The sequence below is a fragment of the Trematomus bernacchii genome, unplaced genomic scaffold, assembly GCF_902827165.1.
Source record: "Trematomus bernacchii unplaced genomic scaffold, fTreBer1.1, whole genome shotgun sequence".
In the NCBI taxonomy this organism is placed as follows: Eukaryota; Metazoa; Chordata; class Actinopteri; order Perciformes; family Nototheniidae; genus Trematomus; species Trematomus bernacchii.
This window is the reverse complement of record NW_022987899.1, coordinates 3,987,774-4,013,111: the sequence shown is the minus strand read 5'-3', so window position 1 is coordinate 4,013,111 and position 25,338 is coordinate 3,987,774. Positions and strand designations below refer to the sequence as shown.

The 25,338-nt window shown below is 41.1% G+C and overlaps 2 protein-coding genes across 2 annotated transcripts; one reads left to right on the top strand and one right to left on the bottom strand.

Moving 5' to 3' along the window:
* The first annotated feature begins 41 nt into the window (after positions 1-41).
* bace2 (beta-secretase 2) lies at positions 42-15,243 on the top strand. The gene is made up of 9 exons (XM_034114587.1): positions 42-571; positions 6,444-6,532; positions 8,246-8,462; positions 9,335-9,466; positions 11,247-11,381; positions 11,532-11,633; positions 11,984-12,133; positions 12,215-12,383; positions 13,753-15,243. The coding sequence occupies exons 1-9, from the start codon at positions 287-289 to the stop codon at positions 13,995-13,997; spliced, it is 1,524 nt and encodes a 507-aa protein (XP_033970478.1). The 5' UTR covers positions 42-286; the 3' UTR covers positions 13,998-15,243.
* A 1,321-nt stretch (positions 15,244-16,564) lies between these two features.
* Positions 16,565-25,124, bottom strand: LOC117470076 (transmembrane protease serine 2-like). The gene is made up of 13 exons (XM_034114614.1): positions 25,110-25,124; positions 24,634-24,781; positions 23,893-23,985; positions 22,558-22,671; positions 21,972-22,101; positions 21,700-21,810; positions 21,555-21,598; positions 21,211-21,361; positions 20,778-20,950; positions 20,287-20,388; positions 18,746-18,882; positions 16,783-16,935; positions 16,565-16,629 (listed from the first exon to the last, which is right to left on the bottom strand). Exons 1-13 carry the CDS (start codon positions 25,122-25,124, stop codon positions 16,624-16,626), a joined length of 1,377 nt encoding a protein of 458 aa, XP_033970505.1. The 3' UTR covers positions 16,565-16,623.
* Between the last annotated feature and the right edge of the window lie 214 nt (positions 25,125-25,338).

Below are 25,338 nucleotides of genomic sequence, written 5' to 3'. Positions count from 1 at the left end.
TTCTGTTTTATCTAGCTTGACACAGTTGGAGGAGGAGTGAAACTTACGGTGGCGAAACATCGCGGAGAATAAGTTTATCGACTGCAGTCAAACTGTGACAGTCAAACAGTCAAACAGTGTTAACATGTCTGAGTGTTTCCCTTCTTCTTGACGGCGGAGAGGCAGCGTTTTCATGATGTCGGTCACCACAGTGGAGGCGTTTCCATGATGGCCAAACTGAGGAGCAAACTTTAAACAAGGAGTCTTCTCTTATGCCCGTTATCACCTTAATATAAGCAACACCACCATGGCATACTCTACTTTTATCTCCATATTAGCTTTTAGTTTGTACTTCGGCGTGTCCAAGTGTTACTTCGCGATACCGCTGAAGATTTACCCGGGGAAGTTGAATGTGTCCTCGGAGCTGAGTCGCAGGGTGGTGTTGACGGTCGATGGGACCGATGGGACCGGCCTCTCGCTGGCCTCGGACCCAAGCGGCACCGTGGACTTCCTGGACATGGTGGACAACCTGCAGGGAGACTCTGGGAGAGGCTACTACATCGAGATGGCTCTTGGTACTCCTGGGCAAAAGGTAATGTTATCACCAGTGGAGGAAGAAGTACTCAGATCTTGTACTTGAGTAAACGTAGATAGAAGTACCAGAGTGTAGGAATTATCTTTGTTACAAGTAAAAGTCCTGCATTCAAAATGTTACTCAAGTAAAATTACAAAAGTATTGTCATCTAAATATACTTAAAGTACTCATTATGCAGATTGGCCCATTACTTCTGGTTCTTTAAGTATATTCTATTGCTAATACTGTTCTACTTTTAGTGTAGGCATTTTCTGTTGCAAGTAAAAGTCCTGCATTCAAAATGTTACTCAAGTAAAAGTACAAAAGTATTGGCATCTAAATATACTTAAAGGAGTCATTATGCAGATTGGCCCATTTCAGAATCATATATCATGTATGTATTGATTATAATTGTTGATGCATTGATGTGTTGTAGGTACTTTGTAGATATGGATCAATGATAAACAATATGATCAACACTAAAATAAGACTGTAGATACACATGGAGTAAATACACATGCTACCGAGCAGAACATACAGTAATAAACATTTGTTCCACATTTACCAGCTTTGAAAAACGTATCAATAAATTATAATCAAAACAAATATGATTCTGAAATGAGCCAATCAGCAAAATGACTTACTTCTGGTTCTTTAAGTATGTTCTATTGCTAATACTTTTCTTCTTTTACTGAAGTAACAATTTGATTGCAGGACTTTTAAAACAGAGTATTCCTAAACTCTGGTACTTCTACTTTTACTTAAGTCCAAGATCTGAGTACTTTTACTACCTCTGTAAGTCTGTTTGTGTGTTTAAATCTTTAGTCATTGTATTTACACAGGCTCATGTGTTAGCAGTGGTGGAAAGTAAATTAACTCAATATTTATTTCCATTTATACTACTTTTTAATATTTTTTCTCCACTACATTTCTTTTTACTCACTACATTTATTGATGACAGGATTAGTAACTTTAGCAGGGTTCATATTATTAATACAAACATTAAATCAACTAAAACATTATGATGTACTATTATAGCTGGAGATACCTGGCATATACATAGTCGTACAAGTTATGAAATCCTTTACCAGTTGCAAAAATAAAATGATTAACCTATTAATGCATCACACAAATACATAGTATTCCCAAAATGGCCACTTTTGATAATGAGTGCTTTTAAACTTAAGTATATTTTTATATCTTGTAACAGAGTATTTTTACACTGCAGTATAATTACTTAAACTTAAGTTTTAAGATCTGAGTACTTCTTCCCCCACTGGCTATATTCAGCCCCTTGTCTGGCATTTTCTGTCTGCTGTGTGTGAACAGGGGCTGTCCACCATGTGACCGTGTGAAGGGGCTGAGTGTGTCTGTTTCACCCCAGGGCTTCCTATTCAGGCCATTTTTTATATTAAATTACAAGGCATATTACATGGCTGTTTGATATGACCCACATATTAGAACAAGGACTTGGGTCATGGGAAGATTAAACAATTTTTCTAACACTTAAATAAATAAAATCAGTTGATTATTTGGAGGCCTGTCTGGAAACATGGCTGTGGGCTGCTGCAGCTGGATCAGGACTTTACAGCCCTGGGGTCTGTAGGTAGACTAAAGCCCGCTCACATGCACTCACATGATGCTGCCTGTGAGGACCTCTGTTTCTAAGCAGGCAGCTGACGGGATTATGAGGCTCCCAGGGAGCAAAGAGCTCCACAGTTGTGCAAAACAGCCCTGATCCAGGCATAGTTGAATCCTATTTTCTTGTGATTGCACATGTGCTTTTTAAAATATATTTACTATTCAGTGAGTGACAGTGCACTTTAACCAACATGTTATACCCCAATATAAATGTAACCGAGTTAGTTAATGAGCTCTGTAGTCTATAGGCAGGCAATTAAATCCAATGTGTAAAAAAAAAATGAGGAAGTATGATTAGTCCTGGTTGCATGTTTGCTTTCCTTAAAGCCATCTTTTAATTTACAATTTATTCTGCGTGTTATGTAAAATGCCTAACAAGATCATATTAATGATTAAGAAGGACTGAATGGTCCCGGAAGAGTCGGCAGAGGGATTTTCCCGTCGGTATTAAAAATACATGACACTTCAGGGTGTTGTAGGTTTAAAGCTGCATGTTGTAAGAAGATGTGTTTAAAAAGGAGATTAAGCCAAAGGTGAATTATCTCATTAATGGCTTCTCTTCTTCTCAGGTTAAACAGATCACAGTGTCTAAGACGTTGGGTGCTCAGTTTCTCAGGCTCTCCGAGGCTTATCGGTGGTGCCTGCCCTGTGTCAACCTCTAAGAGGATAATGCAGAACTTGTAAAAGCAAAGTTCCCACACAACCTCACAACCAACCTTTAGTTGTACTTTGGAAACAATGCCCTAATATCTGCTGTTCTGATCAAACAACACTGTTTAAATGGTTGCTTATTATAAGAGGAAATTGTCCAAACTATAATCTGTTCAAAGCAATATTGAATTCCTGTTGATAATGCTCGGACAGCATTAAAAGCGTGAATAGGATTACCTTTAAGCGGGCACATGTGTGGTTTCTTAATAGCTATCAACAGTAAACAGATAAATAACAGCACATGTATTATAATTGGACTCTTTCGTGATTAATCCCCAGTACATGAAATGATCAAATCATGATAATGCTACTAACTTACTCAAACAAATCCCATTTTATTTAGCAACTCAAATCTGAAGTTACAAAATAAGTACATAAAAAGAACATTTTTAACACATTTATTGTTGTTTTTTTACTTGTCATAGCATGAAAAAATGCTTGTACGTGCGCGTATTTTCAGGTTCACATTTTATGACATGTTTCCATGTTTTAATGCTTAGGGATGTCCCGCCCCTTAGCCTGTCACGTACAATGTGTTGTAACGCCAGCCAATAGAAGCACACGTTTTGCGTTGTGATGTCATTATGTCACGGAGGTAATGCTATGGAGCTGTACATCACAATTTATTGGAGTTATAATTTAAAGAATGGATGAATGAAATGGTTTCACCTTTGGATATTCCTCCTCATATTTTCCAGCTTTATAGTCATGTGCCCCGTGCATAGTGAAACGTTCATATCAGTTTAAAGTGTTGAACAATTATTTAGAATATCATTGAAATCTCAATATGGACCAGATCAATGTTCGCATCACAGAAAACGGGATATGTGTGAAAATAGCACTCTGGATTTTCTATCGTGATGATGAAGGGATTTCCAGGCATACAAATCGTATCGACAAAAATAATAATTGTTAATAACATGATCATTTTAATATTTTTTTTCAATGAAAATAATAACACTGATGTAAAAATGGTCATTCCCTCATATATTGTGAATAATACCGCAACTTTAAAATCAATCAAAAACAACCGCAGTTAGATATATTTTCCAGATCGTTCTTCCTCATCAGTTATTCATGCCAGCAGAGCTCACTTCACTTTGGTTGGATTTGGTTATACCGTGCCAAAATGTCCTGTAACTCAATTCTATTGAGTTATTCTCTCAATATTATTCCATCTAAATGATGATGTGATAACAGGGCCGCGGTGTTAAATGAGGCTCTATTCAAATGAGCCTGTAATTGCGACATCTGTTAGCGTGTGGCACAGCCAGGCTGAGGTGTCGAATGGAGAGCCTCACATCTGCTAATTGGTACAAACAGGTAGCAGATGCACAATGCCGCCATGGAGCCTCTGCCAATTAAACAGCGAGCGCTCATCTGCAGCGGGGGTGGGGATTTGCCCGAGGCTCAGTAGCCGAGCTGAGGGAGGATAGCAGAAGAATAGAAAAGATAGACGTGTGGGGATAAGGAAATGCCCCTGCTTCCCCTCCCTCACCACAAGGTTTCAGTATCTGGCCTGTTTGTCCGGTTCAGGCCTGGTGTGATTGGAGGGATGCCATCTGCAGGTTTTCCATGGCACAGTCACAGTGATGGGCCTCGCGCCCGGCCAAGGAGGATGAACTGATAAGCCTGACTCCCACAGACCGGCCAACTGAGGCTTCCTGTGCCCAACTTGATGACACATAATTACTGTTTCCCTTATTGTGTTATAATGACTTCATGCACACCTGAGTATCAAAGTGGCAGTGGGTTACAAGGAACTATGTGTGCTACTTTCGAGGTTCCACATTGATATCAGGCCTTCGGATAATCTAAACATCGTAATAATTGCATAACTGCACCTTAAAAAGTCACAAAAAAAAGTTTTTATTACATTAAATGTAGCTGACACGTTTATCTAAAGCAATTTAAGATTAAGGTTAACCTTTATTCTTACATACACTAACATACCAATTTGGTGTACTGTGACATGTCTCCATGCTTTAATGTTCAAAAAGCTCTTTATTTTTCTCATACTGCCTGTTCAGCAGCACCTCTTTTCACCCTCTGTCTGAAACCAGAGCCCAGGCTGCTCTGATTGGCTAGCTGGCCAGCTCTGTTGTGATTGGTCAACCACTTAGAGATGTCCCGCCCATTAGCCTATTACGTACAATGTGTTGGAGTGCTAGCCAATAGAAGCACAAGTGTTACAGAGTGATGTCACTATGTTCAGGAAGTATATAAATGAGTGCAATGGTGGCGTTTCAGGCAGGGGGAGGGAGTGGGAGAGAAACTCCCTCTGGAGGGAACACAGGGATTTTAGCCTTTGCAGACCATTTACATGCACTAAAACCTATAACACACTACAGGGAAGGAAACACCCCAGAAAGCATAATAGGGCCTCTGCAAGTATCTGGTCCAAAGATGCTCTTTTAAAGCTAATGCCATAGCACTTAAAATGGTTTGGCTGATTCGTTCTTGCTCTTCTGAATGTGTATCCTCTCGGTGGATTGCATTTCCTTCAAGTTGCTTTGGATGAAAGCATCGGCTAAATGTCATGGTATGTAGTGCAGTATAAAGATGAGCAGGCTCTAATAAGACATGGTTTGAATGTAATAGCCTTGAGCAACTTAACTTGAGGAAGTCTTCATTTCATTGTTGGAATTCCTTGTTCCTTGCTTGTCAAACACTTTTAAATAAACGACTTCCTGCTGTTCTGGTCTTCCTAAAACAATGTGAGCCAAAGAGGCAGATAGCCATGACAGATTGACTGTAGCGGGAACATGAACGCTTTTTTTTTGGTGTTTTTCATGTACATCCATAGACTGTGTCATGTGACATTACTGAAGAGCCACAGTATAGACGTCTTTGTTGTTCAGTCATCAGTTGGCTACGGAGCATTAGCTTTATGACCCCGTCATGGTGAGGAATGTGAGTGTAAATGTGGCCCCTGCTCAGAAGGGGAGGTGACAGAAGTCTGCAAGCTAATTAGTTCCTGCTCATTTATTTAATGCCTGCAGGCAACATTATCCCAACTGCTGTTAGCTGGTCCCCACTGTGCGCATGACACACACCAGGAGGCTGGAGAGGTCATAAAGGCATGTCAGTAACCAGAGGCAGGCACATTTGTCTCATAGATCACACATTAGAGAGCAATTAAATCAGAGGTTCATAGTCATGTCTGCACTTTGTGTAACACTGCAATCCCTATACAAATGTGCAGTACTACAGTCAGTGTTTTCTTTTGCACCTGATGTTTATTTAGCAAACATGTTGGCACCGCTGTGGACGTTTGATAGTCTTCATTGTGTGTCTTTATTATTTCCTCTCCTCAATATTTCCAGTTGACTTTCCTTATAAGTTTATTTACTGTGAATGTTCTTAATGTCCTCCACATCTGACCATCTGGCCTTTTTAAAAGCTTAAAGTGTTCCTATTAATAGGTCACCCTGTCTAACTGCTGTTATTTTTGACCCTGTGTCTCAGGAGGAGCTGTGTAAGCGAGGGTGGGGTTGGAGTCAGATCCCTGTTAACATTAACTCTGTGTGTTTTTCAGGTGAACATCCTGGTGGATACGGGCAGCAGTAACTTCGCCGTGGCTGCAGCTTCACACCTATTCATTACTCACTACTTCAACACTGCACTGTGAGTCACACACACTCTTGGATATATCTCACACACAATATTGAATTTAGTTATTTGTATACCTTGTATGATCTTCACCGTAGCATTTCCATACAACTTATTACATGGTATTGCTATGGGGACGGGAGATATAGATTCATTATTACATTTATTTGGTTTATTATTTTTCCGGTGCTCTATATTGTATATCATGTCATCAACTTCAGTTAGTTGTCGCAGTGGAAAGGACACGGGTTTAAAATAAAATAAAATATGTGTCTGTTTATTATTAGATAAATGCTAGCTAGTCTGTTTAGTTCCGAAAATGATATCACTTTACTGTAAGGCAAGTGTATTATGTAAGACAACAGATCAACGTGACTTAAAGGTCCCATGTCATGGCCATTTCTACTGATCATAATTCCATTGTTGAGGTCTACTAAAATAGATTTATATTGTGCAATTTTCCAAACTCACATTGGTTTCTCATACAGCATCTCTGTATAGTATGTGTATTCACTCTCTGTCCTAAACGGCTTGTTGGAGCTCCTGCCCCCCCCCCCCCTCCCTGTGAGCCTGGTGTGCTCTGATTGGTCGGGACGTTGCGAGACTCGCTGCTCAGTGAGCTGGCTTACTGGTGTGGTTTCCGGGTCGGCGATACAGCGAGACAGCGCGAAACTCATCCTGAGCACACACAAACACTCACAGCCGAAGTAAAAACAATAAGTGTGGCTTGATATTGAGTAAGAAAAAGGTTTATAAACGCTGTGAGAATGGGTCTGCGGAGAGCATTTCTCCGCGATCCCAACTCGTCTATTACCAACCAGGGAGCTCTATGCAAGTCAATGGGACTCCCTGTTAGTTGAAAATGTACGCTAAAGGTCCTGGTGTGTGAGGAGCTCCGCGGATTGGTCCATTTGTGGTTCCGGGAACCAAAATGGACCAATCCACAAATGGAAAAAGAGAAATCTCCAACGAAGCGTTCTGGGGCAGCATAGACAGGTCTTTTCTGTGTTAGAGTTTTACTCGCTACAGGGTGTACTTTGAGGGTTTGTGACTCTGCAGACCGTTTACATGCATACAAACCTTCATAACACACAAGGGGACGGGTAATAACCAGAAAAGCATGACATGGGACCTTTAAGAAATTGAGTGGCTCAGTCAGTAGGGGCTTGGACTGTGAGCCGTAGGGTCGCTGGTTCAAGTCCCCGACCAGACCTAAATATGGAGTGTGGACTTCTACTTGGAGAGGTCCCAGTTCACCTCCTGCCCTGCCGTGGTGCCCTTGAGCAAGGCACCGGACACCCCCCTTCCCCCCCCCACTCCCATTGCTCCCCGGGCGCTGTACAATAGCTGCCCACTGCTCCTAGTACTAGACTCCTTGTACTAGGATGGGTTTAAAAGCAGAGGCCAAATTTCACTGTGTGTGCTGTGTGCTCTGCATGTGTGACCATTAAAGAGGGTTTCATCCCTCCCTATTCTTCTATTCTATATTAAGGATAAAAAATGTGTCCTGCTAGTAATCCCCAATTTTTTTTTAAAAATCAAACAGTAATCTGATTACATCTTCTTTGATGTAACTGTAAAGGAATACAGTTAGCTTGTTTGTATCCTGATTGCGTTATCCTTTTACATGTAATCTGTTACTCCCAAAGCCTGAATACCTCAAATGTAGCGTTCTAGCTCCCTACCACAGGCCTTTATGACTGTTCTCATGTCTGCCCCTGTGTTCAGCTCCAGTACATACCAGTCAGTTGGCCGGACTGTGGGTGTCAGATACACGCAGGGAAACTGGGAAGGTGAACTGGGCATCGACCGCGTCTCCATCCCCAACGGCCCCAACGGGACCTTCATCATCAACATCGCTGCCATCCTGTCCTCCGAAGGCTTCTTCCTCCCCGGGATCAACTGGCAGGGCATCCTGGGACTGGCTTATCCCATGCTGGCACGGGTAAGAGATTTTAAAATGTAGAGTAGCTGATACTTTGATCAAAAGTGACTTACAATCAACCATGACAGTATAAATTCACAACGGCAAGAGTCATTTGCAGATGCACTGGTCAAACCATCCAAAAAACCACATGTAAGGTTTATTCTACTACATTTAGTCTATTTGCAGAAGTAACAGACACATTGAAAACTTAAGAGTGAGCACACAGAGAGCATAACAAAAAGTGATTCTGAATTATTTCATGACTTCCTGCTGTCACACATGTCTGTTAAACATGAATAACTTTTTTAAACTGAGATCTTATCCGGGTGTAGTCACGGACCTTTCACATGGCAACAGAAACAGTTTTGTGTTTATGATTTTCAGCTGCAAGGCGTATTAAGAACATCTTTTTCTTTAATATAGATTTCCAGTTTAAGTTGCTTTGCGTGTGCTTTGGATATTTAGTGTTGAAGGGACTAAAATCACGTAAACCGGCACAATGCATTCTTTCATTCTGTGCCGACTACAGCGACTTTTAGGACCAAACGCCAGTGATCGCTGGGCAGATAAACGCACACTGACCACTTTGTTCTGCTGCCGTCTCCTCAGATTAAACGTCTGGTCATGCATGATATGATAACACAACACTGACATGAAAACCTAACAGCAGGGAGAGCATCCTCACACCATCGCACACATGTGCTCAGAATATCGTTTCAATCAGAACTTCAATTAGCTAGCGCTCCAACACATTGCAGGTGATAGGCTAAGGGGCATATTTAAGCAGTTAACCAATCGCAACCGAGAGAGAGCAGACTTAGCTCTGGTTTCAAGGGAAAATGTAACATCTTATAACATGAGTTCATTATTTCACACTTTCTCTCATCTAGCCTGACTCGTCCGTGGAGCCCTTCTTCGACTCCTTGGTGCAGCAGCTGGGAATCCCAGACATCTTCTCCCTCCAGATGTGCGGTGCTGGGCTGTCAGCCAGCAGCACAGCGGACCCCATAGGAGGCAGTCTTGTGAGTAGTCAGGAGGGGCTGAAAAAGAGCTTTGACTGTAAAGTTTGCTCAAAGAACAAACCTCTGACCCAAACAGTCTGTGGAACATCATATTGGAAGTAAACTTCACGACATCATTTTAAAGTTACTAAGTATTATGGTGATTGAGATTATTAATGCAAAATGTAAAAATAAAGAAATAATTGTGCATTAATAAAGGTAAATCTAACCAGCAGAATATAAGGTATCTTAGAATTGCACAACGGCATACCTAGCAACTGACAATAACTGCAGTTAACCATAAAGATACAAACTCGGAACAACAAGAAAAATGCATAAATATACTCACTTCCAATAGGCCATACCCTCGTTAGTGCTGGTGCATTGGTTTAAAAAGCAAGTTGGTGGATACCTGGGTCGCATTCGCAGTGAAGGACAAGCACGTCGATTTGGTTTTAGAAACAACTTTTGTTAGATTTTAAAAACATAAAAGCTGGTGTCCTCCTCAGTGTGGTTCCTCTCCTGCAGGCCCGGTGTACTTAGAGTAGAGCTAATTAGGCTAAGATAGCATCCTGCTGAGAGCAGGTCTGTCACTGTAATACTCCAGCAGGTGACCCACTGACTCAGGCAGATGGATCACATGGCAGGGAGCTTGGGTTTATGAGTTCCCCTTAAATTGTAGGGAGTATATACACTTAATACAAATAATACTTATTTAGAATTATGTCTAAAAACACGAGTGGATAGGAGGGCAACTATTCTCATTGTGACAACCATTTTGTTTCACTTTTGGTAGCCTATATTATTTTTTCTAAATTGAAATACATAAATGCATTCGTGCTGCTTGTCCTTACACACATTAATACTGATTACTGCAATTCTGCCATTAGCGACAATGCTAATGGCAGAATGGGTGGACCCTGAACAGCTGTACCAAAAATGTGCTTTGCATGTGTCAAAATAAATGTATTTATAATTAACACAACATATCATGATGGTCAATCAACGTTCTTTCTCAGCCTCGGAACAGATTATATTGTGTGAAGCCAAAAAAAAAAGGAAATATTGTGAAAATAATCATGAACGTGTCGACTTAACACTTGAATTGATGACTTAACGGCCCGTCCACACGGCGGCGTGCGTTGAAGCTTCAACGCAGCTTACCATTCACTTTGAATGGGGTGACGTCACGCTTTGCCGAACTGCATTGTGGTTCCGTCGCTTCGCTTTGTCTCCGTTGCTCGCTTCAAAAGTTGAGAAAAGTTCAACTTTTGAAGCTTCGACGGAAGCGTCAGCCAATCAAATCATATGCCAGTACAAGCGCTAGCCAATCAAACCGCGTGCTTGTGTGTCCGGGGCGGGAGATTCATGTGATTGGTTGTTGGTCGAGCTTCAGACACGCCCGCCGGCAAGCTTCAATGCACGCCGCCGTGTGGACGCTGCATTATGGTGAACTAGAAAAATTGTTAGTCGAGGGCAGCCCTAATTCTTGGTAATGAAGTGATGTTTTTCACCCATGTATTTAAAGCCTGCATGAAAATCTTAGTTACAGTATAATGCACGGAGTGAAGTATCAACAGTGTAATTTTCTTTACTTATCCATCTTCAGAACATTTGAGTTACACCACAGCAGGCTCACATATACTAACTTAGTGCCAGTGTAATCAGATTTTCTTAGCACTATGAAAGTCTTTGCCGAAGTCCTTCATCTTTCTTTGATCCATGACGTTTTACCTCGAGGTCCAGGAAAATACATATTTTTGACTTGCTGGTTTTGACGCATATTTGTGTTCTTCCTCAGATCATAGGCGGGGCTGAGCCGGCTCTGTATCAGGGGTCCGTGTGGTACACCCCCATCGTAGAGGAGTGGTACTATCAGGTGGAGGTTTTGAAGCTGGAGGTGGGCGACCAGAATCTGGACCTGGACTGCAGAGAGGTACACTTCAAACTAATGCATTCCTTAAAGCAGAAAAGTCGATTGTATCAAGAGTAATACCATGGTTTGGAGGGTTATTCTGTTATAACATCCTCCTCAGCAGCCTGTTGAACTGAACTGCTCTTACACTGCACTTCTCCGTCTCTTCAGTACAACATGGATAAAGCTATAGTCGACAGCGGGACGACACTGCTGCGTCTTCCTGCCAACGTCTTCAATGCGGTGGTAGACGCCATCACACGCACCTCTCTGGTAAGTGATGAAACGTGTTGTCAGAGGGAAGCGATGCAGGGGAGGATAGCTCACGCTCAGCGCTCAAGGACGCAGAAGCTTTGACGGGAAGGATCACACGTTTTCCCGCTGTAAAAAATATGTGTGTGCATGCCTGTTGTTTTTCCTCCTCCTCCTGCTGCTTTTCACATTTTAGTTTCTGCACACAAACAGAAGCCCAAGGTTAATTGGAACCTTGAAGCAACATTTTTAATTAATGGACCTTGCAGATGAATCCCACGTGGGTAAATGAAAGGAAACAGAAACCCTGTGTTGTTGCTGAACTGACCTTCTGTTTCTGTCTGTTCCTGTGTTGTTTCTCTTTGGTTCAGATCCAGGACTTTTCATCAGGGTTCTGGGATGGCACCAAGTATGCGTGCTGGTTGAAGGGAGAGACACCCTGGAGGTTTTTCCCCAAACTATCCATCTACCTGAGGGCCACGAACACCAGCCAGTCCTTCCGCATCACCATCCTGCCTCAGGTACCTGGATGAACACAACATCCCATCACCCCGAGGGACACAAACCCTCCTCGGTACTCATTCTCCTCTGTCGTCTCGCAGCTGTACATCCAGCCAATCACAGACGTGGACGGCACGCTGGACTGCTTTCGTTTCGGGTTGTCGTCGTCAGCCAATGGCCTGGTGATCGGTGCTACCGTTATGGAGGGCTTCTACGTGGTGTTTGACCGAGCCCAGCGGAGAGTGGGCTTCGCTCTCAGTAACTGTGCAGGTGAGGGTACATGAGACGACTATTGATAAGAGATAAAGGGTCTGGAAAACATATCATTTAATGATTCCCAAAACTGTAAATTAACTAATTGGTTATTGTGTATCTCAAAATATGGTTAGAATGGTAATCTGCCAACAAGAGTGTATTTCTCCATGAAGTATTACAGATTGTTATGGCCACTCGCGCTTCTATTGGCTAGCGCTCCAACACCCTGTATGTGATGAGGCTAAGGGGCGGGACATCTCTAAGCGGTTGTCCAATCTCAAAAGAGCGGGCAGCTAACCAATCAGAGCAGACTGGGCTCTGGTTTCAGACAGAGGGTGAAAAGAGGTGCTGCAGCACAGGCAGTATGAGAAAAATAAAGAGCTTTTTCAACATTGAAGCATGGAGACATTCACAAAGTAACAGTAGAAGCACTAAATACAAAAATGAACCTGAAAATGACCATAATATGTCCTCTTTAACTTCCCTTGTTCAACTGGTTACTTACGGAGAAGCAAATGGCAAAGTATTATTTACCAGTACTCGCAGGTTCACTGACCATAACCCTGAGTATATCCTGTTAATCAAGTACATGTTCAACCTTAGCAGCTTTCCTATGTTTCTATGTAAATATGAACTTGGGCGAGGCTTTCCTCTCTTTTCTTAAAGTACAAAGATCACTTTTGTTCCGTATTAAGCAAACAGACTGAAGGATGCAGGCTTGTGACAGGAGGGTTGCCAGCTTTAGTTTCTGTACTGGCTGGTTCAATCTCAAAAGAAAATAATTGTTCTCATCCTCAAATGTTAATGAGTCGCCTTTGAGTAAAACAAATACCCTTAAATGAAAAAGCCACCTCAAGTAAGTATCATGTGAGCGATTATTCATTTAGTTTTACAAAAACGATATGTATGCACACGTTTGAGATACATTTGTTTAACTGTATTTAGGACTGAAATTATACTAATTATATAGTGCATTTGTCGAGTCTGGGGGCATCAGGAAGAAGCATGGGGGTTTTGTCTTAACCGCCATTGGAGTCAGCTTCTCCCTGTTAAGATTAATGTAAAAACACTGAATAAAGCAGTTTCACATTAAAAAAAATCAGTGTTTTTGAGATGCGGCTCATGCAACAGATGTTTCAAAGGGGTTGCGGTTGGAGTTGTGCTAACATTTCCTCAGCTTGTATCTATGAAAATGTAAAAGACAAATCATTACAGTCTTAAAACTGGATGACATTTATGACAGACTTTGGGAGGAGTGCCTCGGAGAGAAATTTTAGCATTTGCAGACCACAAAAACGTATAGAACACACTACAGGAAAGGGAACAGCCCAAAAGAAGAATAGGGGCTCTTTAACACACTTTCCTATCCTGTGTTCCTCCTCAGTGAGCGGGGGGGTGGCCCTCTCAGAGATCGCGGGGCCCTTCTCAGCAGCAGACGTGGCGGCTAACTGCTCCATGGGGCCTCAGAAGGAGCCCCTCCTCTGGATGATCTCCTACGCCCTGATGGCGGTGTGCGCGGTGATCCTGGTGGTGCTGCTGCTGCTGCTGCTGGTGCTGCCCTGCCGCTGCAGAGCGCGCTCCGGGGAGATCACCGACGAGTCCTCGCTGGTCCGACACCGCATCAAGTGACTGAGAGGGAACGGGCCGAGGAGCAGCGAGCAACACACACAATCCACGGAGGCGGAGAAAGTTGTGACGCTCGCCGCCGAAAGCCTGACTGACACTAAACTGCACTCTTCAGTTTTACCCCATGGAGGTACACACAGACAGATAAACTGACCCCTGATGGGAAAATCCACCACAAAAACATTGCCTTAAAAACATTGCCTAAAAACAGCTGTTGTGGTCTTCATGGTTCAAATGTCTTCTTTGATGGTGCCTCTTTCTTGTTCTCACAACATGTCATATGTGACATAAAGAAAATATGCAATTTCTACTACACCGACTGCAGCTTTAAAAAAGTTCATAACGTTTGTAGCTACAGAACAGTTTTTACTGATGGGTATGAGTTGCTTTTTCTCACCTGGAAACTCTTCAATTTGAGTGTAGTTTGAGAGAGCACTAAAATCCAACTCGTGCTTTTTTTCTTGAGACCTCGCAAAAGGTATTCTGGGAAATGTAGGACATCCTCCTTACAGACAATCACAAGATGCTTACCAACAATTGATGCATTTTGAACAATTTTATAACTACTGATTTTTTTCTCTCTAGGCAAACAGTGTTTTATTAATGTCTAAATGCACGACCTGACAACAATGTGCCCTCTCTGTCTGATTTACTACAGTGTGTGATCAATGAAGGAATGCTTCTGGTGCCTTCTTATATAAAGTGGTGCAGGAATTATGTTTTTTTTTGTAGGCCATCCAAGAAGTTAGTATGGCAAAGGGCTCCCTCAACAAAAAGCAGTTCGATTTTTCTTTGGATTTTGCAGAAATATTAACTCTTAATATTACATTTCTGAAGTAAAAAGCTATTAGGCTATAAAGAAACTACAGTACGGTCATATGACTTCACATCACTAGGCTAAAGGCGGCTAATGTTCGGTGTGATGACGTTTAGTCGTCTCATTTAGACACTTGTTAGCAACCGCTGTTTTGTCGACGGTTGCGACTTTGAGTAAAGCGGAGGTGGTAAAATGCTGACCCATTTCCGTCTATACGGACCACTCTATTTTGAAGTTAGGTTCAATTGAAAGCCTGCCTGTGTGTGTGTTGAAGTAGAGAAAAGCTGCTCAAACGATCACTGTTATTAGAAGAATATTTGTTCACACGTTTACAGATCCTGTAGTGCCTTTGAGTCTCTCTGCTGACACACTGGCCGTTTCTCAATGTCGAGTATACCTGCTGCAGAGCCACTATTTCAAGTATACTACGTCAGCGAGTGCCGCCGAATGCTGGGCATTTAACATGCATTTAAAACAGTCCTTCGGCGCCACTCGATGACGTAGTATACTTGAAATAGTGGCTCTGCAGCAGGTGTACTCGACATTGAGAAACGGCTGCAGATACACACAATCAGCTGTTGGAGACGTCATCTGCTGAAATGCACTTTGTTTCTTAAGTCAATCAAAAGTGTATAATGAAACTAGAGATCAGTATTTTTTGATCTGTTATGCAATGTAATGTATTAATGTAATTGTACTACTAATTCTGTCTACGTTTATGTAAATGTGATTGTATTGTAATCCCAAATCGTTAATTTTTAGACACTTCTGTAGGTATTTATACTGCATTTCTATTTTATACAAACACTACAATTAGAGGCAACATTATTTTTGAATATGACACAAACACACACTCCTTCAGTGGACTACGATTAGCTGTGCTGGAGTGTGAGCAATAAAACATTAGGTGTCATTTTACACTAGTGACAGGTCATACGTATACTTTAATGAGTAAATATGACGCATGCTACAGTAGATCTCAATGTCTTTCAAAATTCAAAGTTGTCTTTGAATGTTGGCTTATTTATAAGTGATATCTTTGGTGCCAAAATCGTGCTTGTGCCGCAAAAACTTGTGACCAAATCAAAAAAGTAATGTAATAAATGAAAATGAATAAAGAAAAGATGTCTTTGTGTGAGAAAAATTCAAGAACAAAAGCATCCTTTAGGAGACAGTGGGGACAAGTTTGATGTGACTTCCGAGACAAATCTTGTGGTTTTTACATTTAATGGCTAACATACATATTAAAGGGCCCATGTCATGGCCATTTCTACTGATCATAATTCCATTGTTGAGGTATACTAAAATACATTTATATTGTGCAATTTTCCAAAATCACATTGGTTTCTCATACAGCATCTCTGTATAGTATGTGTATTCACTCTCTGTCCTAAACGGCTTGTTGGAGCTCCTGCCCCCCCCTCCCTATGAGCCCACTGTGCTCTGATTGGTCCGCTCGCCCACTCTGTTCTGATGAGTCCACCACCGTTACAGCTGAACATCAGTGTTTATGTGTTACAATGGCGTTTGTTAGCAACCATAAAATGACACCAGTAATGACAAACAGATGAGAATGCTGCGTGGGGTCTGGGTGCCGTGTTGGCGGGACGTTGCGCGGCTCGCTGCTGCGAGGAGCGGACAGTGTGAGCTGGGTTCATTTCCTGCTTGCTGCGTGGGGTCTGCGAGACTGCGAGACGTTGCGAATGGACGCGGGAAGGAGGGGATGCTGAGGGGGCTGCAGCACCCCCATCTGCAAGGCTCCACTAGCACCCGCACTCCACCTGCTTGTATTGAGAATACAAAGTGTAGATATTAATCCTGTAAATTAGACAAACAGAACACGGAGCATTAAGTGGAATCTGATATTTGTTGTTGTTTGCTACCTCTGCGACCCCGGATAAGCGGGAGAAGATGGATGGATGGATGATATTTGTTTAATTGCATTTAGAAATATATATATATTTTTTTTACCTTCATCTGATGATAAATCCAGTCCAGGAAGTACGTGACGTTGCCATAAACTCCTGGTCTGTTCGGCTCTTTGCAGTGTTCCCCCCAAATATTGTCCCCTATGAGCCACCATACTCCGTCCTTCAGGGACACCAGAGGACCACCGCTGTCAGTCTGAGACGAAACACAAGTGATATTTTTATAAACTACAGACTATAGATAAGTGCTAGAACACGATATTCTACTTAAGTAAAAGCAGCAATACTACACTGTAAAAACACTCAAGTAAAAGTCCTGCATTTAAAATTATACTCAAGTAAAGTACAAATCATCAAAATATACTTTAAGGGGCCCTTTTATGCTTTTTTAGGTGTTCCCTTTCCTGTAGTGTGTTAAAAAGACATTTTTTTTACATTTTGAAAAAAAACATTTTGAACATATTGATGCAAAGATCTGCGCTATTCTGAGACCCTCACAGTATTCCAGTCCCTTTTCAAAACTCATCTCTTCTCCTCTTGTCTACTCATAGCCCACCCCCCATCAATCCATGCCGGTTGATCAAGTTTGATAGTCCTATACCCCCCACCCTAACCTTCCCTTATATTGTAAAGCGATTTTGAGTCCTTGAAAAGCCCTATTCAAATATAATGTATTATTATTATTATTATTATTATTATTATTATAATACTGACAGGTATCAGATCTTGCTGTGTAAAATAATCTTCCTGAGAGGTGTCACTTGTGATGTAGTCTGTGTGGTCTACATTGAATGTATTCCTGACAGCAACAGGTGATAAGAATCAAAAGATCCCATAGAAAATGCATGCGGGTCATTTTTGACCCACTTATGGAAGCTTTGGGTAGTAATACAAAAACTACAATTTCTTAAAATTTAAATTTAAAATTTGATATCCAAAACATGTTTTTTGAGGAATAGCTGGAATATGAAATGATAAAAAAATGTAATTACAAAGATACTCTAAGAAAACCACCTCACCGGGTCAAAAAAGACCCACTTATGCATCTAAGGGTTAACAACATGTTCTCAGTTCTTCTTCCACCTCTCTTCCAGAAATGCTTTTTATTCAGCATTCAAGGTCTTCCAAGGCTTTCTCAGGAGTATAAATGAAACATGATATCATGGTCAGCTGCCACCTCAGCACTCTGACTTTACATTCATTGTTGATTCGAGTGTATGAGCGGTTTGTTTTGAGTGCGTGTGCAACTGTTTTTCTAAAGCTGTTACCATGACCACAACATAATGCACGTCTTGTTTGACCGAGCCTCGAAGCTTGTTACACAAGAGCATGGGAATGCATCGGCCTCTCTGAAGAACAGGAAGTGCAATTTGTGAAGGAAAAATTGAATTGTGCCGGAAAATATGAGATTATAAAGAGCGTTTGTTTCTCTTCGCTCTGAGTACATTTCCACAGGATTCTTTTATTTAAAGAATGTATTTACAGCTAACGCCTCAACATATTAACCCCGCGGCAATCACACTGCAACCGTCTGGGACTTCCTGTACAAATCAAAGAAACTGCATTTTGTGAAATGTCTTAGTGTGTGTATCATGTCTTCATTGATACAAAATTAATATAATTTATTCATCCCAAATTGGGAAATAGTTTTGGCACAGCAGCAGAAAGTAAACGGGTATCACACACACGAGTTAAAAATATAATACAAATACAAATATAATCAAATAAACAAAAACAGGAAATATATAAATACACACAGTAGAGAATATATACCATATATACATTAAGCATCTGAAGAATACATATAATAAAAAATACTGAATAAATTAGAATACTGAAAAATACTAAATTAAGAATAGATAAATAAGATAATATTAATGTATTTCCACACAAAATGTAAAAATGCTAATAATAATTAATATATAAATGAATATATAAACTATAACATATACATATATATTTAATTTCCCACTCCTCTATGAGAAAGGAAAGTGTGTTTTTCTTACGTGGCACATGTTGATTCCTGCGTCTGTTGCTGAGGCACAGAACATGTCCGGAGTTACCTTCCCGCTGTGAGAGGTGGAGCGGTTACAGTTTGCAGCGTCAACAAGAGAAACCTGAGCCTCCATCAGGTGAGGCGCGGCTGTCAGAGCAAACGAGACGTTAGAGAGGACATGTTCTGCTTTCTGGGGTTTTTCACTTCCCTGTTGTGTGTTAGATAGGTTTCTGTGCATGTAAATGGTCTGCAGAGGATAAAATCCCCCCCAGATGGAGTTTCTCTCTCACACACCCTGCCTGAAACGCCTCCATTATATTCCTTTGTTTACTTCCGGAAAATACACTCACGCTTCTATTGGCTAGAGCTCCAGAACACTGCATGTGATAGGATGAGGGACATATCTAACCAATAACAACAGAGCCAGCTAACCATCTAACCCACATGTGTCAAACTCAAGGCCCGGGGGCCAAATCCGGCCCGTGGTGGATTTAATTTCGGCCCGCAGGATCATTTTGAATTACTATTAGATCTGGCCCGCCGGTATATTGCACGCACACCTTCACTCAATCCTGAGGATCTCCTCCGCTCAAAGCCTGACCCCAAACATTGATGACCTTGCACCCAAGATGAGATGCCAAGTATCTGGCTTGAACTAGCATCACAGAGCAGCAAACTGAGTTTCAATGTTTCCTTCTGCACTTTTTCTCTCACGACAACAGGGCATGTTTGGTTTTTTCTTTGAGGGAAATTGTTTTGTTGAAGCTGCTGTTGGCCTGTGGAAAAATGTAATCATAAGAAATGACTCCAGGAAAGCTGCAGTTAGAGCCATGAGAAATGAATGCAACTGATTATTTAATGTTTAATGTTGTTTTTATAGGCAATCATTTAAGCTTTGTTAGTTCCAGGTTTAATATGTGCAATAAGTTCATTTCAATACGTTTTGCAATAAACATTGAACCAGTCCGGCCCTCGACTAGTACCCATTTGATAATTGTGGCCCACTGTGTATTTGAGTTTGACACCCCTGCTCTAACCAATCAGAGCAGACTGGGAGAACAATAGTAAATACTTTTTTGAACATTAAAGCATGGAGACATGTCGAGGCAAAAAATACAAATATGAACCTGAAATAAGCTTAATATGTCCTCTTAAAAGTAAGAAATAAGTACATTTACTTACAACATTGGAACGTATTACATTTACTTGTAAGGCAAGGTACGTTTATTTATAAAGTACATTTCAACAACCAGGAAATTCAGAGTGTAACTGAGTATTTCTGTACTGCACTGTATTGCTACTATAACTTAGGAAAACAATATGTATTTAGGAACTTCTTCCATGCACATTTCCATTAAGTAAACAGGACAGCAGAATGAGGAATAGTAAAGACTTTGGCGCCATCCAGTGGTAACTCACAACAATGGAAGCAGCTAGTATAAGCAATTCTAAATTGTAAAAGTACTCTGTTAAAAGTTTCAACATTCAATGGATTCAGTGCCTGATATCTTGTTAAATCACTACACAAAACATGCAAACAAAATGTCTCACCTGTGTTTACGAAGCGACTAAATTCTGTTATCCAGCCTTTCTCAGGAGCAGAGGCGTAAACACCAACGTTTGGAAGGCACACAGCTCCGATATCACTGGAGGCTACAGGAGAAAAAAGGATATTTCTGTTGTTAAAAATCATTGTGAGGAGTCTTTTAATCCATAAATATGAAAACAGTATGCATTAACCTGAACACAGCATGCATTATCACCTGGTGTCCACAAAATAAAATGATAGACACTCAGATATAAGTTAAAGAGGCCCTGTTGTGCTGTTGGGGGTCTTCCTTACATGTAGTGTGTCATATAGGTTTTTGTGTGTGTAAATGGTCTGCAAAGGCTAACATCCCTGTGTTCTCTCAAGAGGGAGTTTCTCTCCAAGTTCATTAAAGTAAAAATGTTAATGTGATTCAATTTGCTTTCTGTAAATGATCAGCACTGCATGTACCCCCCCTGTGTGTGTTCATCTAGTGTTCGTTCCCTATAAGCACCTGTGATGTGCAGCGGTTTGGAGAGCCTCATCAGAGCGATGTCGTTGCCGCGGGTGATGCTGTTGAAGCCTTCGTGGGATATGATGCGGCTCACAGAGTAAGCCGGGTTGAACAGAGTGTCTGAAAGATGCACGACTCCAGCATACACCAACCAGTCTGCAGCACCCGAGGTCCTGCAGGGGAGGGACAGCAGAGATTCAAATCAAACTTTATCTATAAAGCACTTTTTATATACAGAAGGTAACATCAAGTGCTTCAGAATTCAAAAAACAACATCAATACTGCACTTAAGAAGACATTTAGGTCGTTTTTTTCTTGTTTACCTAATTGTATTTATGTTTGTTGTTGACATGTGACATGCTGGCCAGTTAACCAATCAGAGCAGACCTGAAAATAGGCCTATAGGGCCCCTTTAAGAATAAAAAGGCCTCACCATGTGACACAGTGTGCTGCAGTGAGGATCCAGTAGGGGGAGATGATGGCTCCTCCACAGCGGTGGGACACCCCCACCCTCAGGCTGACCTGCCAGGGAGGGGCCTGCTGCCCCCCCGAGGCCCTGCTGGAGTTTAGCCCCCTCCCACAGTCTGAGGAGGAAAGTGCTGTTAGAGAGGATACATGCACTGCTATAGGGGTCACACAGAACCAGCTCTTTATTCTATCAGTATAACAGATCAAATAATATATAATAAAACTTCAAAGGCTTTAGTTTCAGCAATGTATGTCATCCTTTACATGTATGACTTATGCACCGGTATATTAGAAACAGTAATAACATACCAGTGCAATGCAACGTCACCACGCTGTTGTTGGGACAGGTTTTGCTGCAGTTGGCAACAAAAAGAAGACATTTGATGTGTTATTAGGTCCATTTTGATTAAAAATGTACAACTTGATCTGAGTTCATCTCCACCAGTTCACTAACCTGAGCACGAGCTGATGCATTATGGGTGCTGTAGAGTTGAAGTCAGACTTTAATATCAGGAATCCATCGTCAGTGTCAGTCTGCTGTTGGCCTGATTTAAAATATGTGTCCCTGTTAAAGCACAGAACAGAAAATATTAAACACAATAGTCCTTTACATGTCAATAAAAACAGTTTAAGCTTGTATTTTAAAACTTGATCGAGCAACATATGGTATGCAAAAAGTTTGAATATGTTAAAAGTTACGGAAACTTTAAAAAACCATCATGTTACCTGCTGTAACCGACCTGCTGGCACCTGGCTCTGCCCTGCTGCTCGCTCCAACCCCGAGAACAAACGCTCCTCCAGGTTCTACCCTGAGTCCAGTACACCTGCAGCAGGAAGCTGGAGCCATGCAGCCGCACTGAACACACACACACACAAAATACACACACACACAAACACACACAAGCACAGAGGCAGAGTGAGGGACTAAACCCAGGTATGATATCTGAGTACTTCTTCCACCTCTTGTTGTAAAAGGCTGCAGGAGCTTGTTGGTACCTCATTGACCCTTCACTTGTTTCCAATAAATATCAAATTCCCTGTTCCCAGAGCTGCCTTCAAAACAAAAGCATTAACAACTACTTTAATTGATTGAGCTATTTACAGAAGTATTTTGAGTTACAGTTTGATTTAGGAAATATATTGTTTGAACTGATAAGATACTTATAATGTTTTGATATAAGGGCCTTTTCCTGTCTCTCTCCCGGTCTTATTCCCACACTCTTTCAAAATAAAAGCCCGATAAAGAAACTGTATTTCAACAGGAAGATCAGCACAATGCTTTGTTTGTTCTTTTGTTTAAAGGTTTGTTTACCACAGCTTGCTTCGTCCTGGCCTGCCGGACAGTCCTTCTCTCCGTCACACCACTGAGACTCCCACACACAGCTGCCGTCTCCACAGCGCCTCCCGTGGGCGCAGGGCGACGAGACTGAGGGCCACAGGGCGAGGTTCATTCACACAGAGGGTGTTGCAGCACATGATCTCAATCTCAATCTTTATTTATTTATATAGCACACTTAAAGGTCACCTATTATGCAAAATCCACTTTTTCATGTCTTTTCTACATCAACATGTGTCTCCCTCTGTGTAAAGAGATTCTGAAAGTTTTAGGAAAAAAGATTCTCTCACTTTTTGTCCTGATCCATTTATATAAAAACCTGTCTGAAAATGAGCTGATCAGATTTTGGCCACTTTGTGATGTCATAACGAGTTTTTGGCTTGTGTAACCATTAGCCAATCAGCAACCAAGGTAACCCCCCCCCCCCTTATCACCTGAATCTCCTCCTAGGCAAGGCAAGGCAAGGCAAGTTTATTTATATAGCACCTTTCAACACAAGGCAATTCAAAGTGCTTTACAAAAATGGAAGACATTAAGAAAATGGCATTTAAAATCAGTCATTAAAAAGAAAAGATAATAAAATAAACATTAAAAGAAAAAATACATGGATAAAAGATAAAAGTTACAGTGCAGTTTAAGATGTGAATAGTTCAATTAAAAGCAGCGGCAAAAAGAAAAGTCTTCAGCCTGGATTTAAAAGTAGTCAGAGTTGCAGCGGACCTGCAGGTTTCTGGGAGTTTGTTCCAGATATTCGGAGCATAATAACTGAACGCTGCTTCTCCATGTTTAGTTCTAACTCTGGGGACAGAAAGCTGACCACCTGACTCCTAGAGCACCATTGTGTTCTTTTTAACCAAATATCTCTCAGAGGGGCGTGGGGAGGGGCTCCTTATTTTCATCTAAAGTAACAGACAGAGAATCAGCACTTTTGAAACGGGGCTGAAAACAGAGGGGATTATGGGATGCTACAATGATCTGTTTGGTGTTAGGAGCCAAACAGAGACATGTTCTGTATATATCTGAGACCTATAATATATTGATGAAAAACAGTATAATAGGGGACCTTTAAAACAACCTCAGTTGACCAAAGTGCTGTACAGGGAACAAATACAATATATAATAACACAATAGGAGTAAAATAATAAAACAATAACTAAAAACAAGATAAAAAACACAATAACTAGAAACGTATAAAAACGTATAGAAATGTCAAAATGTCATGGTCAACTAGTAAAGTGCAAAGAGGTGAGTTTTTAGCAGAGATTTAGATAGACCGAGCAGTTCGGATTTGTACTGGGAGGCTTTACTCACAGTAATAAGCCAGGAGGATCCCAGTGATCAGTGTGAGCAGCAGCAGGCAGATCACAGCGGCCACAGTGAACCTCACACACCTCTGTTTCACACCTGACAGGAGAGAGAGAGAGAGAGCGCACACACACACACACACACACACACACACACACACACACACACACACACACACACACACACACACACACACACACACACACACACACACACACACACACACACACACACACACACACACACACACACACACACACACACACACACACACACACACACACACACACACACACACACACACACACACACACACACACACACACACACACACACACACACATTTTACATGTGTATTTTAAGCCAAGTTGATTTTACTGAATTATGTAAAAAAAACATCTGTATTTTTTTTGTGTGTCACATTTAGCAAAATATGTGTATTTTTTGATTAAATAATGTTAAGAGAATTTAATAAATGCACTTTTGTCATAACCGAGTCAATTTGTATTAACATATATAAAACATGTGTATTCTATATTAACCCATTATATGAGGGTATCTCTATGAAAGTACTGTTGTATGCCGTTGATAGTAAGTCCTTTGTAAGAAGATGGCAGTCCTCATTATCAAAATCAATAAAGGAAGTTTTGAGTGTATCACATTCAATTTTTTTTACTATTTCTTTATTTCGTTGATATTAATAAAAGTCATATGAAAACCACATTACAGAACAGGCGTCAGCCCTACCTTTGTGTTTGGGGACGGAGGAGCTGATCTCAGGCGGAGGCTTCGGGGCCAGATGATGAACGTACTGCGGCTGAACATCTGATCCATCGGCTGGAGGGAGGTTCCTCTCCACATCTTCACCAATAAAACAAGAACCAGAGTCCAGGTACTGACAGAAACACATATGTGATGAGAGGCACAGGCAGTGTGAGAAAAATAAAGAGCTTTTTGAACATTAAAGCATGTACTCATTTCACAGTAGAGACACTCATATGAACCTGAGAATGAGCAGAATAGGGCCCCTTTAAAAATGTTATCTTTAAATAGATTAATTTGAGCTAAATAAAAAGCCCTGAAGGTACAGTACATGTATCGGTATGTTTTTGCAAAATTTCGTAAACATTATACAAGTTATTATAGTATGAATAAGACTTTCTTATGTGCATTTATATTCTTGAAAAGCTCTTTAAACTGATATTAATTAAATGAAAACTTACCGGATTGGTCGTCATCTTAATTGTTTTGTAACAAAATCTTATAATGATTTATAAAAGGCAGTAAATGCCGTGCAGCAGGACAAATATGTTCCTGGGGAAATTGGATGTAGATAATCTGGGAAATGTAATCCAAGAGTAATTGAAGCTAGGAGAACGATGTATTTCAGATCTCTGGCCTCTCCTCTTGCTTTCCTCCTAATCTGCTTTGAGTTTTTAACACAAAGAGTGT